A 19,886-nucleotide genomic window follows, 5' to 3' on the forward strand; every position below is an offset into this window, starting at 1 on the left:
CCGTCGCTTGGGCGTTGCTTGGCAACCGCGCCCCATCCATGGCTGGAGCTCAGGGAGCAACGACGCTCTGGGACCAAATCTGCGCTGGTGAGAGAGGCCCCTGCACGTCCCCCCCCCCCCGGGCGGGGCTCCCCCCATCGGAGCTGCCTCAGCGCCCCTCCGGGGCAGGGGATTAGCGGAGGCTGCCCCGTTCAGAGCCCCCCGCCCAAGTCTCCCTGACGGGGGTAGGCGGATTCCCCCCTCGGAGCCACTCCCGCCGCCAGCCTCCCTCCCTGCAGCTGGGGGCGGGTTCACTGTCCTTCGAGGAGCGTTGCCCACAGAGCTGGAGCCGTGATTATTCCCCTTCATTGCGCACTGGGGAGTGGGATGCGGACGCAATGGAGAGAGTCCAGCGGAGGGCAACCAAAACGATGAGGGGCTGGAGCGCTTGACGTGGAGAGGCTGAGGGATTTGGGCTCGTTTAGTCTGCAGAAGAGAAGAACGTGGGCGGATTTGATATAGGGATGTACAGGAGTAGTTGACTACCCCATAAGCATAAGCTTATCGGTAGAGGAGTGGAGTACTCGACTGCTCGCTTTTCCCACCCCCCTTGCTGCCTCTGTACCAGAGGCAGCAAGGAAGGGGAGGAACTGGAGGTAGTACTGGGGGAGCCAGCTTAAAAGCTGGTTTTCCCCCAGCACTATCTCCACAGTGCTGCCTTTCCCCCTTCCGCTGCCTCTGTTAAAGGCAGCAGGGGTGGGGGTAGGTGAGGCTGCTGTGAAGCAGCGTCAGCCTGTGGTGGGATGAAGCTCAACATGGGTGAAGGCTGCTCCAGCAGCATACCAAACCCCTGGGAGTCCCAAAGGGGAGCGGGGCCCTCTCCGGAATGGGACTGCTGCCACCAAGTAACCCTTGTTCACAGTGGCTGGGGCTGACTGCACACAGGGGCTACTGCCAGAACAGCTCCTTCCCACGGCCAGCCTGAGCCGCTGTGAACAGGTGCTACTGGACCCAGTGCAAGCCGGAACGGAGCAGTCCTAGCTCATGTCCGTCTGCAACCGCTGTGCGTCTCCTTTTTAAATGTAGTAAGAGCTGCTCAGCTGTTACTACATTTCAAATGCAGAGGTGTAGAGGTTCCGGAGCCAGCATGAGCCAGGACTGCTCAGAACCGGCTCCTGCTGGTTCCAGGAGCTGCCCGTGCTGCGGCTTTGCATTTTAAATGTAGTAAGAGCCCAGCGATTAGCCAAATAACTGCTCTTTAACATCCTTAATTTGAGAGCAGCCTTCATCTGCTTAAAGGCTACGTCAACACTGCGAGTTTTCTTGGCAAAAATATTGTAATTTCATTTGCATATTTTCTGCTGATCCGTTTTTGTGCTGGGGTTTTTGCGCAAGATTGGTATACCTCCTTTTTGGGGGCATACAGGTCTTGAAGAAAAAGGGGTTTTTGTGCAAAAAGAAAATGTTCACACTGCTTGTTTTTGCGCAAAAACCCCAGCGCAAAAATGAATTGTCAGAATATATGCAAATGAATCACAACTCATGCAAATGAGTGCCTCATTAGTATATTTTTTGCTGAGAAAACTTGTAGTGTAGACGTAGTCAAAGGGAGGTTCCTAAGAGGGTGGAGAGAGGTTGTTCTCAGTAGTGACCGATGATAGAATGAGGAGCAATGGTCTCAAGTTGCAGTGGGAGAGATCGAGATTGGATATTAGGAAAAGCTGTTTTAACAGGAGGGTGGTGAAGCACTGGAATGGGAGGTGGAATCTCCATCTTTAGAGGTTTTTAAATACCGGCTTGACAGAGTTCTCTCTGGGATGATTTTGTAGGGGTTAGTCCTGCTTTGAGCAGGGGGTTGGACTTGAAGACCTCTTTAGGTCTCTTACAATCCTATGATTCTATGATTCTAAGTTTCGCTCCCTCTGGGATTGGAGGGTTTTGTCTGTCAATTTCAGTAGGCCTTTCCCTGCCTCACTCCTGATTTGTTTCATTTTTGTTTGTTTGTTTGTTTTTTGGGGAGTGCATTCACATCCCTGTCCTGGGGACTCCCTGGTTCAGTAGGGTCAAGAGTTGTAAATAACTGGACAGTGGAATATAAATGTTTAGACAGACCCAACTCTGCAGACAAAAGGCTGATAGAGGTCTTAAAAGAAAATACATTGTTCACAAATGCAGGAGAAAAGGTTCAAATACATTTAAGAAAATGTGTGTATTTCTCTTGCAACAGCAGTTGTCACCAGGCATGTTTATTAGAAATATAGCCTTGTATCATGTACTGGTGAAGGGGGAGGAAAGTGTTAAATTTATTTCACCCTTAAGGAAGTGATAATAGCATTGCCTTTTGTGTGAGACAGTATTCTGATTCCCAAGTAAATTAGCTGGCCTTGTGGTTTATAAAGGGATCAGTATATTGTCTCATAAAAGGAGAGAGATGGTGATATTAATACAAAATTAATAATCCTTGTTTTCAGTTGCAACAATAGAAGCTTTTGTCTTGGCCTTTCTCCAACATCTGCAATAGCAGCTGTGGCTATGAGAAATTTTCAGGAAGTTGAGCAGCCCACACCAATCATTTTATTGAACCCAAAGCTATCTGCTTAGTTATGTAGTATTTATAGTGCTGTACAGTGTGATAATGGCCAATTAAATGGCCATTTTTAATTCTAGAATGAAATGCCACATACCCCAATGTGCCTGAATTGGTGGGTTCATAACATGGATGGATGCCACGATGGTGTCAGTTAAGGCACATAATTATAAAACTGGTAGATTGGATAGTCACAGGCATAATTTTCACTTAAGGTCCTCTCCCTGAATTGTGTAGTGTGAAGGCATACTGTACCTCCTTCCCATAACTACCTTCAAAGTTAGCGAGGCTCTGCAGGGACATCTATTTTCTAAAAAATGCTGGGTCAGGGTATATGTCTGTGATTCCATTTTGGGTTTCTGGTAATATTGATTTGAAACTGCTCAAGTTTCAAAATATGGCAGCGATATATGGTCCATGACTCTGAACGATACAGCATGATAGTCAGGACAACTGCCTGATAAACTGATACTTTCATATGAAGTTTAAGACCACAGCTGGCCAGCTGGAGCAGCCCCTGTGAAGGGACTGAGCTATGTGGCAGCTTCCCCTTGCTACCCCTTCCCTGTGCTGCTGCCTCTGATAGAGGCAGCAGTGTAAGCGGTGGGCAGGTGGCACCGCTGAGACAGTGCTGGGGGAACTGGCTTTTAAGCCAGCTCCTCCCAGCACAGGCTCCTGCTGCCCCCTTTGCTGCCTCTGATACAGGTTGTTGGTTAGTTAACTTATGGTTTAGCTGACTTGTCAACTACTCGCTTACATCCCAACATTATATTATGTAAACTGAAGTACTGAAGATATAGTGCCAAATATTTTATTAAGATAATATTCAGTAAGATTTCATTTTGCTTCTCAAATCCATATACTCCTACTGTATAAATAATTTGTGGAAATATTGAATGGTTTGTGTGTAGAAATCCTGAAATTCTCAGCCAGAGAACTCCCCAGCCAGAGAACCACTGGAATTCCTTGCTATGTTTAAATTAATTGAATTAAGAACATTTCTTTGTGGATCTTAACTACACTCTCCTGTTCTCTATGAGGTAAATCCAAGAGCAATGAGGTTAACTGAAGTATTCCCTTTTATTTTAGTGGGAGTTGCATCCAGCCCCATAATTTTGCAATTCTGTTATTGACCTCAATGGGAGATCTGTCCATATAGTCAGAGTAGGATTCTGCCATTGATATGTATTAGGAAAATTTTGCATTTCATGTGGAAATGCTGTCTAATGGTCAGCGCAGTTTTTTACAGATTCATTGAATAGTTTGCAAAGATCACATAACGTCTCTGCACTTCCATTTTTCAATTATAAACTGTCAAGCATAATACTTATCTAGCTCACAGAAGTTTAATTGTTTATAAAAAGCCTTATTTGAAAACCACTCTTGCTTATAAGTTAAAAGGATTATTAATTTTATGCAAGCATCATCATTTTATTTAACAAACATTTTATAGTCTTAAATTATGCTACATTGCTTATTTGGACTTTTTGTACTATTTTCAAGGAAGGCTTCCTATTTCACTGAAAATATTGACCATGATTCTCCAGGATACATGGACTCAGAGGTTCTTCCTCATTCTAGTAAATTAAATGATAAGTTAAATTCTAGAGGATTTACCCTGCCTTGATCAGATCCTTAACTGACATAATTTTTGTTTTTCTTCATTTAAATCATTGAGCTGGGGTAGGCTGAGCATGAGGGATTCAGTGTGCAGACTGCCCTGAGAAGAGAGTACAGCTCCAGCCCTCTGTCACCACAGCAGCTTGGGGCCAAGTGAGAAATGCCTGTCCATGACTGCTGCAGTTGCAGCGGGCACAGCCAAGGGAGAGGTGTATGTCCCCTGGCTGGGGGGCAGTCTCCAAGTTCATCTGCCCCCTGTACTCCAAGGCCAAACTGATGAATGGAGCAAACTGTGCACACTTTCCCCTTGCTCCCTGATGAAGCTGAACAGTCAGCTGTGGTCCCATGTGAAGGGGGAGGGCTCCCCTTTCACTTGCCTTGCTATTCTGTCTCTTTTCTGTATGGTTTTTTGCATCTCCGCATGCATTGGAGGGGAGGGAGAGTTTCAGACCCCCTTCCCCTCAGCCAAACCCTCACTTTGCTTTAAGTTACAATAAGGAAAGAAGTTCTATACCAAATTTTGTGGTTCTAGTTCTTACTGCTTAGGAAGACTTCTTTTTATGCATCCCTGTATAAAGCTTCCGCCCCCCTCCAATCCACTCAACCAAGCCCTTATATTTCTTTAAGATATAACAGGAAACTACATACCAAAAATCGTGGTCTTAGCGCTTTCCATTTAGGAGTTATTGCAATAACAGGGAGGAACAGACGGACTCGCTTGCCCGCTCACAGACAAACAAACTCTCTCAAATATAATCATTTCTGGAAATGAAAGCACAGGTTGGACCTCCCTGATCCAGAACCGTTGGGACCTGACCGATCCTGAATGAGGGGATTTGCTAGACCAGTAGAGGTCCCTCCCTTCATGGCCAGTGCTGAACGCTTCCCCCCACTCAGCTAGAGCCCTGCTGCTGCCTGGCCAGCCGTGGCTCTCTGGGCTGGAGCTCTCTGGCCATCACGGGGGCCAGAGCTGTGTGGCAGGGGCTGGAGCTTCCTGGCCACTGCCAGGGCTAGAGCTTCCTGGTTGCTGCTGGGACTGGAGCTCCATTGCTGGGCCAGAACTCCACAGCCGCTGCTGGCCTCCTGCTACTGCCCAACAGCTGGAACCAGAAACCCCCATTGTGCCATTCCTTCCCCCTAACACAGGGCTCCTAGCTGAGTTGCTGAGCCCCCCTTGCCGCTCTTTTGCACTGCAGCCAGACCTCCCTATACCTGAGCTCTGTGGTCCAGGAATATCTGTGGTCCTGCTGGACCATAGATGTTGCCAGATCAGAGTCCCGGTTAAGAGAAATACAGCCTGTAGCTTTTAGTAAGTAATATTGGTTTGTATGTTTTCAGAAAAGTTTCTTTTGACATTTGGCATGGTCTGGGTTTTGTTTTATTTTAGAGTATGAAGCAGAGCAGCCTCCATTTCCAGATAGTCCTGAACCAAAACAAGATTCTGTGAGTACAATTCAAGCAAAAAAAAAAACCTATACATGGTATGTCTGAATAGATGCAAAGGAAGACTACATATCCAAAAAGTGTCACCAGATTCATTCAATGAACATGTGACTGTGTATTTCAAACTTCACATTTTACATGAATATTAACATATTATAACTTCTCTGTGCTAAGCTCTCTAGGGGTATGTCTACACTGCACACTTATTTCAAAATAAGATATTCCAGAATAGTTATTTCAAAATAGCTTTAAAAAGCAAAAAAAAAGTGAAAGAGCAAACGCATTCCCTGGACATGGTGGAGAAAACCCCGTACTTTAGCTGTACCCTGATAGAGTAATATTCTTATCCACTATAACAGTTCCTGCATTCCTAGCCTGTAGGCCTGCAGTCTTTTAGTCTTGTTAATATCATTATTTTTTTCTGACTATAACTTTTCACAAGCTGTGTTGTTGCAATTTTTTTTTTTCAGCTGAGAAAAATTCAGGCTTGGGTTTGCATCAGCTTTGAATTTGGCTCTCTATATTTTTTTAAAAATCACAAACATTTCAATTCTTGTATTAAACAACAAAAAGAATTCCAGGATACAAAAGCAAGTAGTGTATGTAAGCAATTTAATGGAAAAATGTTCATAAGGAAAATATTTCGATTTTAGTATTATTATTTATTAATAATATTAGTATTATTTATTAATAGTGAGTAAAATACAATTTTTAAATTGTGAAAATCCCTTGACAGAGCCCTTCTTAAGACAACTGTCCTAGCCTTTCACATACATAGCCACATACATCTGAACATATTTAGTTCACTGGAGTCCAGCTGTTTTTTCCAAACAGAATTCTCTCTCTGTTTAAAGTATTTGTAAAGATATAAATTGTCCAACCCAAATATTGAAATCAGATAGTATTTTAATTCATTGTAAATTTCTTATTACAGAACTTGTATTTCCTCTCACAGTGTTTTTACTTGAAATATATTTATGAAGGGAAACAATTCTGGATAATTATCAGTTATGTTTATTTTAAACAGGTTTCTTTGGATAAAGGAATTTTGCAGCCTCAACGTACAGAACAGCTTTACTCAGCTTCTACTGAATGTTCCGTTGCCCAAAAAGTACCTTTCATACCCACACTAGCTCTACCACCTGAAGCACCAAATCCAAAAACTTGTAAGTAAAGGTCTGAAAGAATATATTTACTTTGTAAGCAACAGAAAGGATATAAAGAAGGTCATGTGAATTCAAGCAACATTGTGCATGGTACAATATATCAGGGTGGGCACAGAGCTGTATATGGCTAATATTTCTGATCATAGACAAAGACCTGAAAAAGCACATCTGGGTGCATATGAAAGGGGTTCTACTGGGCCAAAAATAATATAACATATATGCTGCTTTCTAGTAATGTTAAAATTCCGGTTTATCTGTTAACCGGTTAAAATTTAACCAATTAAATTGGGGCAGGTAGGTTAATCATTCATATCCCTTCTGCTCTCCATACCACTTTGTATGTTCTGAGTATGTTTTTGCACTGAAGATCTTCATCAAGATATGCCAAAGAATGTTGAGCTATCCTGACAAGCTCTCCTATTTTTGAAAGAGTGCAAATGCTGGCCTACGTGGGGACACCCTACTGTAATTAATGAAGTATAAATTAAGAACTTCCATATAATTTCTTACTTGAGGTTCTCATAACTGATCCCCAGTACTTTAAGGGCATTCTTATCCTTGCAGAATCATACTGATATTCTCAATAAGCATTAGAAATCTATAGTCTATAATATAATACTTTGTTTACAGAATTAAGTACTTTATGTATAATTGTATAAAGCTCCTGAGAACAATTTTCCTACTCTGAATAGTGACTTACTAAGAATGGCAAATATTTTTGCTTTCTAATCTTAAAGTCTAATTAGGTTCAGTAAGATAACTATATAATTGAGTCTGAAAACTTCTTTCAAAATACTGTATAGTCTTTTGCCCATATGTTTCCTTTCCATCTGTGATCAGACTTTGAATTTCTCTTGCTCCATTTTTAGATGTCTGGTTTTAACTTCTGACATTCACATAGAACCTGTAACAATATGTTTTCCTTACAATCACCTTTCTTCCCCTACTTTTCCATGTTTCTTCTCTTGCTTCTGATCATTGTTTTCCATAATGGCAGGCTGTGACAAGCAGCAACAACACCAATGCTTTTTTGTGGGGTTTCCAATTAGGAACATTTTCAAGAGATATCTTAAGCGGATTAAGGGTATGAAACAGTAAACAAAATCTCTGCTCTAGATATACATTGCCAGGAGACAACCTTTTTAATAATTAATCTTTATTTGCCACATTAAGATACAAATACTGCAACAGTAGCTTTGACTCTTGACTAAGGACAGCACTTAAGCTGTTTGCTTCCCCCAAAAAAGTTCTGTGCTTCTTCCCTAGGATTTCTGAATTACTCTGATTTGATGACTAATAAAACATTTTCCACACCTGATATAAAATTTGTTTTATAATGTTCAGTGCTCCAGAATATTACTTTTTAATGTTGTTAGTACAGACCAATTTGAATCTTCGAAAAGGGTTCACTTTTCTCAGTCATTTTGGTGTCTAGATTACAATTTTTAGAGTTAAATGCTCAAATCTCATTGAAACACAGAGTCATTTAGAAACATAAAGTTTTAGACACAGCCTGTATGTATTTAGTTCCATTTCCAAGACTGGCGTACAAAGTATACAATTTGCACGTAGTTTGTCCATAAAATATCCAGTCAATTAATACTATTAAAACACCATGACTAATCAGGCAGGACACACTTAAATTATTAAAAATAATTATTACTATAAAAGAGTATGGGATAAGATTAAATCTTGTTTAGTTTTTATGTAGTTAATTGGGATATTTTATGTGTGGTATTGAAGTTACATACTGAAATGCTTCTTAAAAATAGCTTTCTTGTTTTATTTAATTTATCTTTAACTTTAAGATCAGAAAAGCCAGAAGAAAAAGTAGGTCATATTCTGCTCTTGACTAACTCATTTACTCCAATGAAGGTAATGGAGCTACAGTGGCATAAATCCAGAGTAATTCAGGACAGAAATTCATCTAGTTAAATCAAATGTGTATGTATTTCCATTCACTGGACCATGTAATTTGAAAGGTTATCATGTTGTCATTTCAGACTTTTGAGTTTATTTTTTCACCTTAAAGAGTAAATATTGTGTTTTGCAAAAGTGCTTGTCATGAGCCTAAACTCATGCTGAAGTTAATGGGATCTGTACCATTGACTTCACTGAGTAAAGAGTTAGGTCAATGCTGAGTGCTTTTGAAATTTCATTCTTAAAATTCTCCCCTACTTTAATCATGGACAAACTTTTTGTTTGAAGGAGCTTAACCTTGAACTGGCTTTGTGGTCTAAAGTTAAGTGTTGTGACCTACTAAGCAGATCCAAATTCCATTTCATTCTCTCACTTCCAAGGACTCAGGACTGGCAATCTAGGCAAAGGAAAAAGCATGAGAACACCCAACAGTTATGCCTGCTGGTAGATCAGGAGTTGTATTGATGGAGCTCTGAAGGCAATTCTGTTTATTTCTCTTGTTCCTGGAGGGGTTTATTCATGATGACATAAAGCCAGTGAAAAGGAGATGGGTAAGAGAGGGAACTCAGTGTGCCACAAAGTGCAGATTTGACTTGGCTCTCCTCCTGATACCTAAGAATTGAATTTTGTGACTATGTTACGCCAATTTTAAGGGGTTGGAAAGCAAAGGAGTATTCTTTACACCTTAAGAGGAGTGAAATCTGTGACTATCTAAACTGAAGGAATCTGTGCTTAGAACATGCTGAGATTATATCAAAGAACATGCTGAGATTATATCAATTAAAATTAAGGCTATTTCATTTATTTCAAATGATGTCCATCTTTCTCCAGACTAAGTTCAATCTGTAATGAAAAAAATGGTTTTTTTTGTCCAGGTTCTCCTCGAGAATACTTAGAATATTACATATTTCCAATTCTTCTGCCTGGAATGGCTGAACTTCTGCATCAAGCAAAGAAGGAAAAGTGTTTTGAGGTCAGTTCTTAGTTTTCAGTGCAAGACACTATTTCAGAATTCTAAAGGGTTTTTTTAAACCACTATTAACCCTTCATCATTTTGTGTTGTACAAACTGACTTATTTTATTTTATTATGTATTATGTATGTCATTTTAAACTGCGTTATTTTTGAGTAGTATATTTCATAAGCCTTATCAATATGACAGAGTATGAAAAATTGAACATGTTCAGTCATTGTAACATTGTTGGAATATTGACTTGATTTCTTTTTTGTATCTTAGCCTTTTGAAGTTTTTTGAAAAAATGCTACATTTAGGCTTTGTCTACATTGGCGTGACATTGCGCAAAAGCCACCGCTTTTGCACCAAAACTTGCTGCCTGTCTACACTGGCCGTGAGTTCTTGCGCAAGAACACTGACATTCTAATGTATGAAATCAGTGCTTCTTGTGCAAGAACTCTGATGCTCCCGCTCAGGAATAAGCCCTCTTGCGCAACTGTTCTTGCTCAAGAGGCCAGTGTAGACAGGCAACATGAATTTCTTGTGCAAGAAAGCCTTATGGTTAAAATGACCATCAGAGCTTTCTTGCGCAAAAGAGCATCTACACTAGCATGGATGCTCTTGTGCAAAGGCACATGTCAGTGGAAGAGTTTTTGCACAAGAACTTCCACAAAAGAGTTCTTGCGCAAAATCATGCCAGCGTAAACGTAGCCTTAATGTACACTGTTAGGGTGATCGGATGTCCTGTTTTTAAAGGGACAATCCTACATTTAACCCCTCCTGCTGATGTCCTGACTTTTTATTAAAAACAGATAAGTTATTGTGTGTTTTCTGTCTCCCTCCCCTCAGTACTGATAGTCCTGCTACAGGCCAGATCCTTGCTCACTTGTCACCCACCCACGAGTGCTGAGTGGAGGAATCCAGTGAGTGGCCAATGCTGGGGATGGCATGAAAAGCTGGTGGTAGAGTGAAGATGCAGAGCGCAGGCTGAGCCATTTCCCTGTGCCAACTTTTGAGCAGCAGGGTTCGCCCTCATCCAGTTTGGGTCACCACTGGCTGCACACTGCGAGCAGCATTGGCTGGTGAATATGGGCATGTGCTAGGTGTCAACCAATTACGTGTCACTGTTGTTCACCCCATTGGTTCTTGACATGCTGCCCCTCTTGCCATCTTCTCCCTGCCCTTGCTCTTCCAGCTCTCACTGCAGCCAAAGGCAGCTGGGTTACATTGGTGGCCAGTTAGCTGCCTTTCAACATTGTGCAGGCAGGAAGGGACAAGCTGCTTCCAGCCACATGGCGGAGGGTAGGGGGGAGAATGTGGGGAAGGAAGAATGCTACAAAAACACCAGGTCATCTCTTCCCCTCTGCCCCCACAGCTGAAAGCAGTTCCCAACCCTTCCCTCATGCACAGTGCTGAAAAGCTGCTGCTGGCCACATTCTGGAGTGAACCCTGGCAGAAATATGGGGAACATATCACCCCCCATGCTTCCCACATGTTGTCTCAGGAAAACACAGTGCCAGGTACCAGGAGAGGTGGGTCTGTCTTAGGAATGCAGCCAGACATTCAGGGCAGGGAGCACCAGGCAGGGAAGGTTGGATCATTTGCTCACTTCCCCAATATGGGTATGTCTACACTACAAAGTTAGTTTGAACTAACGGACCTTAGTTCGAACTACCTTTCATAGGCACTACACTAGCGCTCCGTTAGTTCGAATTTAATTCGAACTAACGGAGCGCTTAGTTCGAACTAGGAAAACCTCATTTTACGAGGATTAAGCCTAGTTCGAACTACCTAGTTCGAATTAAGGGGTGTGTAGCCCCTTAATTCGAACTAGTGGGAGGCTAGCCCTCCCCAGCTTTCCCTGGTGGCCACTCTGGCCAACACCAGAGAAACTCTTCTGACCCCTCCCGGCCCCGGACCCCTTAAAGGGGCACGGGCTGGCTACGGTGCCCGTGTCAGGTGCAAGCCTGCCAGCACCCAGCCAGCAGACCCTGCACCTGGCACGGATCGAGCCAGCCACCCGATGCCCCCCAGCCCTCCCCCTCTTCCCGGGACCAGGCTGGCGGCTCCCGGCAGGTTGCCCGGGACCGCAAGAGGTGGGCACCCGCCTGGGCTAGTGCAGACATCGTGGACCTCGTGCACGATCTCCGCACTAGGCACAGGAAAGTGGCCATCTAGGGCAGGAGAGCTGCCAGCCTGGCCACCCAGAAACAGGTGTGCAAGAGAATCAAGGGGGTCCAGTGAGACCCCCGACCCTGAGCCCTGAGCTTACAATGGCCGTCCTGGGTCAGACCAAAGATCCATCTAGCCCAGTAGCCTGTCTGCCGACAGCGGCCAACCCTAGGGACCCTGGAGGGGATGGACCGAAGACAGTGACCAAGCCATTTGTCTCGTGCCATCCCTCTCCAGCCTTCCACAAACCTTGGGCAGGGACACCACTCCTACCCCCTGGCTAATACCACTCCATGGACCCAGCCTCCATGACTTGATCTCACTTCCCTTGAAACTCTGTTCTAGTTCTAGCCTTCACAGCCTCCTGCAGCAAGGAGTTCCACAGGTTGACTCTTTGCTTTGTGAAGAACAACTTTCTGTTACTAGTTTGAAGCCTGCTACCCATTCCTTTTCTTTGGTGTCCTCTAGTCCTTCCTTATGGGAACTAATGAAGAACTTTTCTGTATGCACCCTCTCCACCCCACTCATGCTTTTAGAGACCTCTATCCTATCCCCCCTCCGTCTCCTCTTTTCTAAGCTGAAAAGTCCCAGTCTCTTTAGCCTCTCTTCATATGGGACCTGTTCCCAACCCCTGATCATTTTAGTTGCCCTCCCCTCTCCCAGCCTCTTTCTTCCCCTCTCCCACCTCCTTTTCCCAGTCTCCCCCAGTTTTGTTAAATAAAGACAGATTCCATTTTGGAAGACACGTTATCTTTATTTTGTATATCAAGAAGAGGGGCTAGGGAAGGGTAAGTGGAAGGAGGTGAGGGAGGTATGGGGCACGAGCCCCCGATGGGGAGGACTGGGCTGGCTCTGCGGGCTTCTGGGGGCGGAAGCTCTCCTGCAGCCCCCCAATTGCCCCCAGATGGCATCTCCCCAGATGGCAGCCTGCGGCAAGTGCAGCCGGGCTGATGGCCGAGTGGTGTGATGTGCCCAGTGTGGGTAGTCCGGGCACTCCAAGCCAGGACTGCTTTGCAAGCGGGGCACCCCTGAGAACTGTCTGTCCGGGGTGGGGGTCGGGACCCTTTAAGCACAGCCCTTGGCTAGCCTGAGAAAGCATCTCCACACTCTAAGTTCTTCTCTGATGCCCTGCCGGCACTGCTTCCGGCCATCCTTAAGCCCGGTTCAGGGTCCACTTAATGTGGACATGCTAGTTCGAATTAGCAAAACTCTAATTCGAACTAGTTTTTTAGTCTGGATCCGTTAGTTCGAATTAGCTTAGTTCGAATTAACTAATTCGAACTAAGTTAGTTCGAATTAACGTTGTATTGTAGACATACCCTATGAGAGAGGTGTTCGAGAGAGAGAGTGTGTATGTGTGTGTGTGTGTGTGTGCACGCGCGTGCCAGCTCTGCCTCTATGAACACTAAAGCCTTAACTATAAAGTAAATAAAAGGTATCCCGCTATTCAGTATTTCTTTTTAATAACGGTTCAGTTAACTTAATTTGAACATTTGTACTGCATAAATCTAATTGATTGCTGTTGAACTCATTTGAAAACTCACTTGGTAATTTTACCAAGTGACACATACTGAAATATGGTCACCCTAACACTATACAATGTAAGTATTTGTTTCACACACCAATTTATAAAGACTAAGCATATGGCAAGATTTATTTGCCACCTATACACAATTTTATAAATATTTCCATTCATTTTTGTAAAATTGTTTTTCTTAATTCAAGTCCACTTAGGTAGAGCAATCCAAATTCTGGCCTTAGTTACTCTAAAAATAACTTTGCTACCCCTCTGAAACTTCTAAAAATAATATTTGCCATGTTTTTCTATCTGATTAACTGTTAAAGCAGAGCTGAGCAAAATACAGTCTGCAGGCTGTATGTGGCCTGCAAAGCCACTAGATCTGGCCCGCAGATGAATGGGGAGTCTCAGGCAGGCTTCCTGCTTGTTCCATCCCTCTGCCCCCCTCCTCCCCTCGCCCCGCAAGCTGCTCAGAAAAGCATCTGCCGGACCATTTATCTTTTACAGTTGTGAACCCAGGGGAGTGGGGAGAGGCTTTGTATGTTGCCCCTGCCCCAGCACAATCCCATTGGCCAGTTTTTGGTCAATGAGAGCTGCCTTTTTGAAGAACAGGCAACACGAGAAGCACCAATCCCCCTCCCTTCAGGCTCTTATTCACAGACGCACATAGCCCCTGCAGTCTGTGCAGGGGTGGGCAGGAAGGGAGGCTGCATGAGAAATGTGCTGGGCTGCTATATGGGAGTCACCCAGTGTGAGCCTGCCTCTGGCACCCCAGCGCTTACCTCCCCCAACCCATTGCCCCCCACTCCTGCCCTCCTAACCCATATAACCCAAACACTCTGCCCCCCTCCTTATCCTATGCCCCCTCCCAGGTCCTGCACCCCAATCCACTGCCCTAGGTCAAACCTAAACCCCTGCACCTCCTGCTGCACCCCAGTCTCCTTCCCCAGGTCACAACCCCCTCCTGCTTTAGGTCACAATCCAAACCCCCGCACCTCCTTCTGCACCCTAGTCCCCTGCCCCAGGTTACAACCTGCTCCTGCCCTAGATGACAACCCAAACCCCTGCAACCCAATTCTTAGCTCCAGATCACAACCTTCTCCTGTCCCATGTCACAACCCAAATCCCTGCATTTGCTCCTGCACTCCTATCCAGTGCCCAGGACACAACTGCCTCCTTCATCCAAACTCCCTCCCAGACCCCACACTCCCTTCTGCTCCCCAGTCCCTTACCTCAAGCTCCCTTCTGCACCCAACCTCAATCCCAAACCTTGCTACTCATACACTCATAGGCTGTGTCTACACTGGGCCACTTATTCCGGAAAATCAGCCGCTTTTCCGGAATAAGCTGCGAGCTGTCTACACTGGCCCTTGAATTTCTGAAAAAGCAATGATGCTCTACTGTACAAAATCAGCCGCTATTCCAGAAAAACTATTCTGCTCCCGCTCGGGCATAAGTCCTTATTCCGGAACACTGTTCCGGAAAAGGGCCAGTGCAGACAGCCCAGTAGTCTTTTCCGGAAAAGCGCGTCTACATTGGCCACAGACGCTTTTCCGGAAAAAGGGCTTTTCCGGAAAAGCAACCTGCCAATCTAGACGCTCCTTTTCCGGAAAAACTGAAAACGGAATAGTATTCCGTTTTAAGCAGTTCCGGAAATTCATGCCAGTGTAGACACAGCCTATAGACTTTAAGGTCAGAAGGGACCATTATGATCATCTAGTCTGACCCCTTGCACAATCCAGGCCACAGAATCTCACCCACTCACTCCTGGAATAATCCTCTCACCTATATCTCAGATATTGAAGTCCTCAAATGGTTTAACAACCCCAAGATGCAGAGAATCCTCCAGCAATTGATCCTTGCCCCATGCTTCAGAGGAAGGTGAAAAACCTCCAGGGCCTCTGCCAATCTACCCTGGAGGAAAATTCCTTCCTGACCCCAAATATGGCGATCAGCTGAAGCCTGAGCATGTGGGCAAGACTCACCAGCCAGACACCCAGGAAAAAGTTCTCTATAGTAACTCCTATCATCCCACCATTGGCCTTTTTACCACTCATAGTGAAAGGTCAATTAGTTGCCAAGATCATGTTATCCCATCAAACCATCCCCTTCATAAACCCATCTAGCTTAATCTTGAAGCCAGTTAAGTCTTTTGCCCCCACTACTTCCCTTGGAAGGCTGTTCCAGAACTTCACTCCTCTAATGGTTAGAAACGTTTGTCTAGTTTCGAGTCTAAACTTCCTAATAGCCAGTTTATATCCATTTGTTCTTGTGTCCACATTGGTATTACGCTTAAATAATTCATCTCCCTCCCTAGTATTTATCCCTCTAATATATTTAAAGAGAGCAATCATGTCTCCCCTCAGCCTTCTTTTGGTTAATGTAAACAAGCCAAGCTCCTTGAGTCTTCTTTCATAAGACAGGTTTTCATTCCTCGGATCATCCTAGTGGTCCTTCTTTGTACCTGTTCCAGTTTGAATTCATCCTTCTTAAACATGGGAGACCAGAACTGCACACAGTATTCCAAATAAGGTCTCACCAATGCCTTGTATAACGGCACTAATACCTCCTTATTTCTACTGGAAATACCTCGCCTAATGCATCCCAAGACCGTATTAGCCTTTTTCACGGCCATGTCACAATGGCGGCTCGTAGTCACCCTGTGATCAACCAGGACTCTGAGGTCCTTCTCTTCTTCCGTTACTTCCAACTGATGTGTCTCCAGCTTATAACTAAAATTCCTGTTATTAATCCCTAAATGCATAACCTTACACTTCTCACTATTAAATTTCATCCTATTGCTATCACTCCAATTTACAAGATCATCCATTAATATCATGGAAGAGTCCAGCCCTTCACCACTTTCCAGACCCTGCACCTCCTCTAACATCTTGGAGTGTCCCCCCATCAAAAATTATTGCCAACCCCATGTTACAGTGTCTTTACTCAACTCTTTCTTCCTTATGTGTGATTAATGTATCTAATTTATGCACACTTAACATCAAAGGTGGCAAAATCATTCTTCTGTTGAAAGATGCATACCATATGTGTGACATCAGTGTTTCTCAGCCTGGGGATATGGGATGGGTGTAGGGGGAGGGGACTCACAAACAGAGCCAGTGTTAGAGGTAGGAAACAGGGCAACTGCCTGCAGTGCTTTGCCACAGAAGGCCTGCAAAGCTAATGTACATGGGTATGTCTACACAGCAACGTTATTTTAGAATAATGGCCATTATTCCAAAATAACTATGTGAGCGACTACACAGCAATTGCATTATTTTGAAATTATTTCAAAATAACAGGTAGCTTATTTCAGCATTGGTAAACCTCATTCTGTGGGGAATAATGCCTTTTCATAAATAGCTATTTTGAAATAGAGACTGTGTAGACAGGGCAGCTGCAGTTATTTCAAAATAAGGGGCCTCCAGCCCTTCCCATGGTGCCCTGCTGGCTGCTCTGTCTACACTCAGCCAAACTCTATAGCCCCCCCTTTCCCTGGAGACCTTAAAGCTGCAGCCTCAGGGAAAAGGGCTTGTGGCACACAAGAGGCCCTGACAGCTCTAAGCCACCCAGCAGCTGCCACTGCCTTGGATTTTAGCAAAATGAGTCAGTCTGCTGCTCCCACCCAACTCTCCACTGCTCCCAGGGCCAAAAGAGGTGTGTGCCTTCCTGGTCTGGTGCAGAGATCCTGGACCTTATTGATGTCTGGGTCAGGAGACAGACCTTCAGAAACGTGGATGTCTATGGCCGGATGGCTGAGAGCCTAGCCAAGAGGTGATACATCCTCACACAGGAGCAGGTGCGGATGAAAGTAAAGGGCCCAAGAGCACAGCTCCCACTCCGAGGCAGAATCTCACACTAGTCCCTACTACGAGAACCTGGACCGCATCCTGGAGGGTGGGGCAATTCCTCCCTCCTCCTCCTCCACCCCCTCTCTCCCTGTGGTAGACTCAGGGCTACCTCCTGGGGGGACAGAGACGCGGAGGAGGAGGAGGAGGAGCAGGTGTTGGATGAGGCCAGCACTGTCACCCTCGTGACTCTGGAACTGGTACCTCATGTTCTGGATATGTCCGAGGCCAGGGAATACACATCAGGTGAGTGCCATCAAGTTTCCTACACACATAAGATGGAAGGGGCGGGAGGCGAGGGGCTGGAGCCCACTCCTTGCTTGGCCTTTGCGGCCTGGGGACCACGCAGCAGCCTGTGCACGTGGGAACATGTGGAGCGACAGTCCAGGGCACAGCCCCAGCAGGTGGCACCAGAGGACCCTTGTGCTATTGGCCACCGGGTGTCTGGAGAGGCCTGCCATACTCCTGACACTGGGCTGAGATACCCTCCCTCCACTAGCCACTGCTAGAAGGAGGTTGGGGACATGGAGATACATGCACACACATACCCCAGCCATACCGCATATGGGCATGCCTGCAGACTCAGGCAGATGTCTGTAAACCAACCCCGGTGGAACGTGATGGCCGGCAGGACCATCGAGAAGTATCCTTTCTGGTTGATATAGACAGAAGCCTGATGGTTGGGGGCTCAGATAAGGATGTGAGTGTTGTCAGTAGCCCCCTGCAGTTGGGGAAGCCCATATCGGCAAAGCTGGCGACAATGGTATCCACGTCACCAAGATTGATGACCCTGCACAGCAAGATGGTGTTGATGGCCCGCACCATCTGTAGAAGGAGACAAACAGAAACAGAGACTCACAGGGTGGCTAGAGCCCTCAGGAGGTCCCCGAGCCCAACCTTTCTCCCCCCCCCAAAGCAGGAGCAACCCCCCACTTACTCTATCCCCCAATAGGACTTTGTGAAGACAGGACTGAAAAACCTCCCAGGGAGGGGGCATGCATCCCCCCCATTCCGTAGGGAACCCCATTCCAGCAGTCCACTCCCCTCCTGGGACAATAGCCCAAGAGTGCCATCCCTGCATGAGCAGGGCCCTGATGGTCGATCACCCCACGCTGAACTGGTTCCTGACGAATCGATAGTTGTCCGGTGTAGTGAGCTTCCAAATGGCAATGTCAGCCTGCTTCTGGAGGGGGATGGCAGGTCTCATATGAGTGTCCCGTCACCTGAGAGCAGGGGTGAGCCACTCACAGAGCTCCAGAAAGGTGTCCTTCCTCATCTGGAAATTCTGGAGCCAATGCTGATCATCCCACTGCTCCGTGATGAGCCAGTCCCACCAGTCAGCACTGGTGTCCAGATGCCAGAAGCAGTGGTGCACTGTGTGCGGGGGAGGGTGGGCAGGATCCAGTAGCATGAGCTGTGCTCACAGAGAGGCGAGGACCAGGGGCTTGGGTTTCTGCGGGGACTGGGAGCTGCAATAACCACCAACTACCCAGAGACAGCTCTGGCTCTATAGCTGGATGGCTGAGGTGTCTGCAAGGGCAACCACAGCAGGCAAAAGAAAAGGCTTTGCTGTTCCTCAATGAGGTGGGCAAAGGAAAAAAGCCTGAGACACGGCTGTACAGGGGAGGCTCTTTAAGCAAGAGCCTCAGATAGTCTCACGGAGAAGCTCCATGAAGTAACTGCTGTCCTGATGCCCTGCCTGAAGTGGTTCCGAGTGGCCTTAAATGCGAGTTAGCGTCCGATCAGTGTGGATGCTCTATTTCAAAATAGTTCAGCACTATTTTGATGAGAATATGGCATGTAGACGTGCTACTTTGAAATAAACTATTTCAAATTATTTCTTCTGGAATAGTTTATTTTTCTAGGAAGAAGTCATAGATATTTTAAGCCCAAAGGGGGTCACTAGTATTAAAAGGTTGAGAAACACTGTTTTAAATTAATAATCTGGAAACAAACCAGGGATGTGTTAAATATTCAGAACCTAGTAAGCAAAGCAAGCAGTTTAGACTATTTTGACATCAGACACAGCTTTCAAAATGTTTGGCATGCAATTACATATGTAGAATTAGCCATTAACATATGCATACATTTGATATAGCCAAAAATACTTTACACTTACCTCACTTGGCTGGTCCTCCAAAATTTGTCTTTTGTGTTCAGAATTTGTTTTTCTGTGTAACTAAGATTGCTTCAGTTTTCACTAAGACTTCACGAAGTTTTATACTGTAGTTGCAAAATCATTAGATTTTATAAGTGAGTTTTATGTCATTTGCAATGGACACTGTGGAGGACATGGAAAGTTGTTTTACTGCATATGAAAATTCTTTGTGAGTACTATTCATTCATACCACAATATTTGTAGTGTCTAGCTTAGAAATCTCTTGATGTATACAGTGTTCATCACATTATATTATTGAGGTTTTTAAAGAAAGGAAATTGAGAGCAGACTACCTCATAATATGAAATAATTAAATATTGTAGGACCATTCAGCAGTTAATTTTCACAGTAGCATAGTGTAGGTTTAGGATTGTGAGGACCTTGGTTTGGTTTGATGTTGCGTGTGGAGTTTTTTGTGGGGGTTTTATTGTTTGATTTTTTGTAGAGACATGTTGGAAAGATTCAGTGTTGAATGGTCCCCCAATCCATATTTCCACTAATGCAGCAGTTCTCAAACGGT

The 19,886-nt window shown here is 45.0% G+C and overlaps 1 protein-coding gene across 3 annotated transcripts in view; it reads left to right on the forward strand.

The window, feature by feature from the left end:
• Positions 1 to 19,886, forward strand: part of IQCK (IQ motif containing K) — a 124,941-nt gene continuing 105,055 nt past the window's right edge. For all 3 annotated transcript variants that reach the window (XM_075899410.2, XM_075899411.2, XM_075899412.2), the window contains exons 1-4: positions 1 to 87; positions 5,574 to 5,629; positions 6,657 to 6,795; positions 9,591 to 9,688. In XM_075899410.2, the coding sequence (XP_075755525.1) occupies positions 39 to 87; positions 5,574 to 5,629; positions 6,657 to 6,795; positions 9,591 to 9,688 (342 nt within the window). In that variant the 5' untranslated portion in view covers positions 1 to 38. The remainder of the gene's footprint in view (positions 88 to 5,573; positions 5,630 to 6,656; positions 6,796 to 9,590; positions 9,689 to 19,886) is intronic.

Source organism: Pelodiscus sinensis, chromosome 15 (assembly GCF_052426305.1).
Source record: "Pelodiscus sinensis isolate ZL-2025 chromosome 15, ASM5242630v1, whole genome shotgun sequence".
In the NCBI taxonomy this organism is placed as follows: Eukaryota; Metazoa; Chordata; order Testudines; family Trionychidae; genus Pelodiscus; species Pelodiscus sinensis.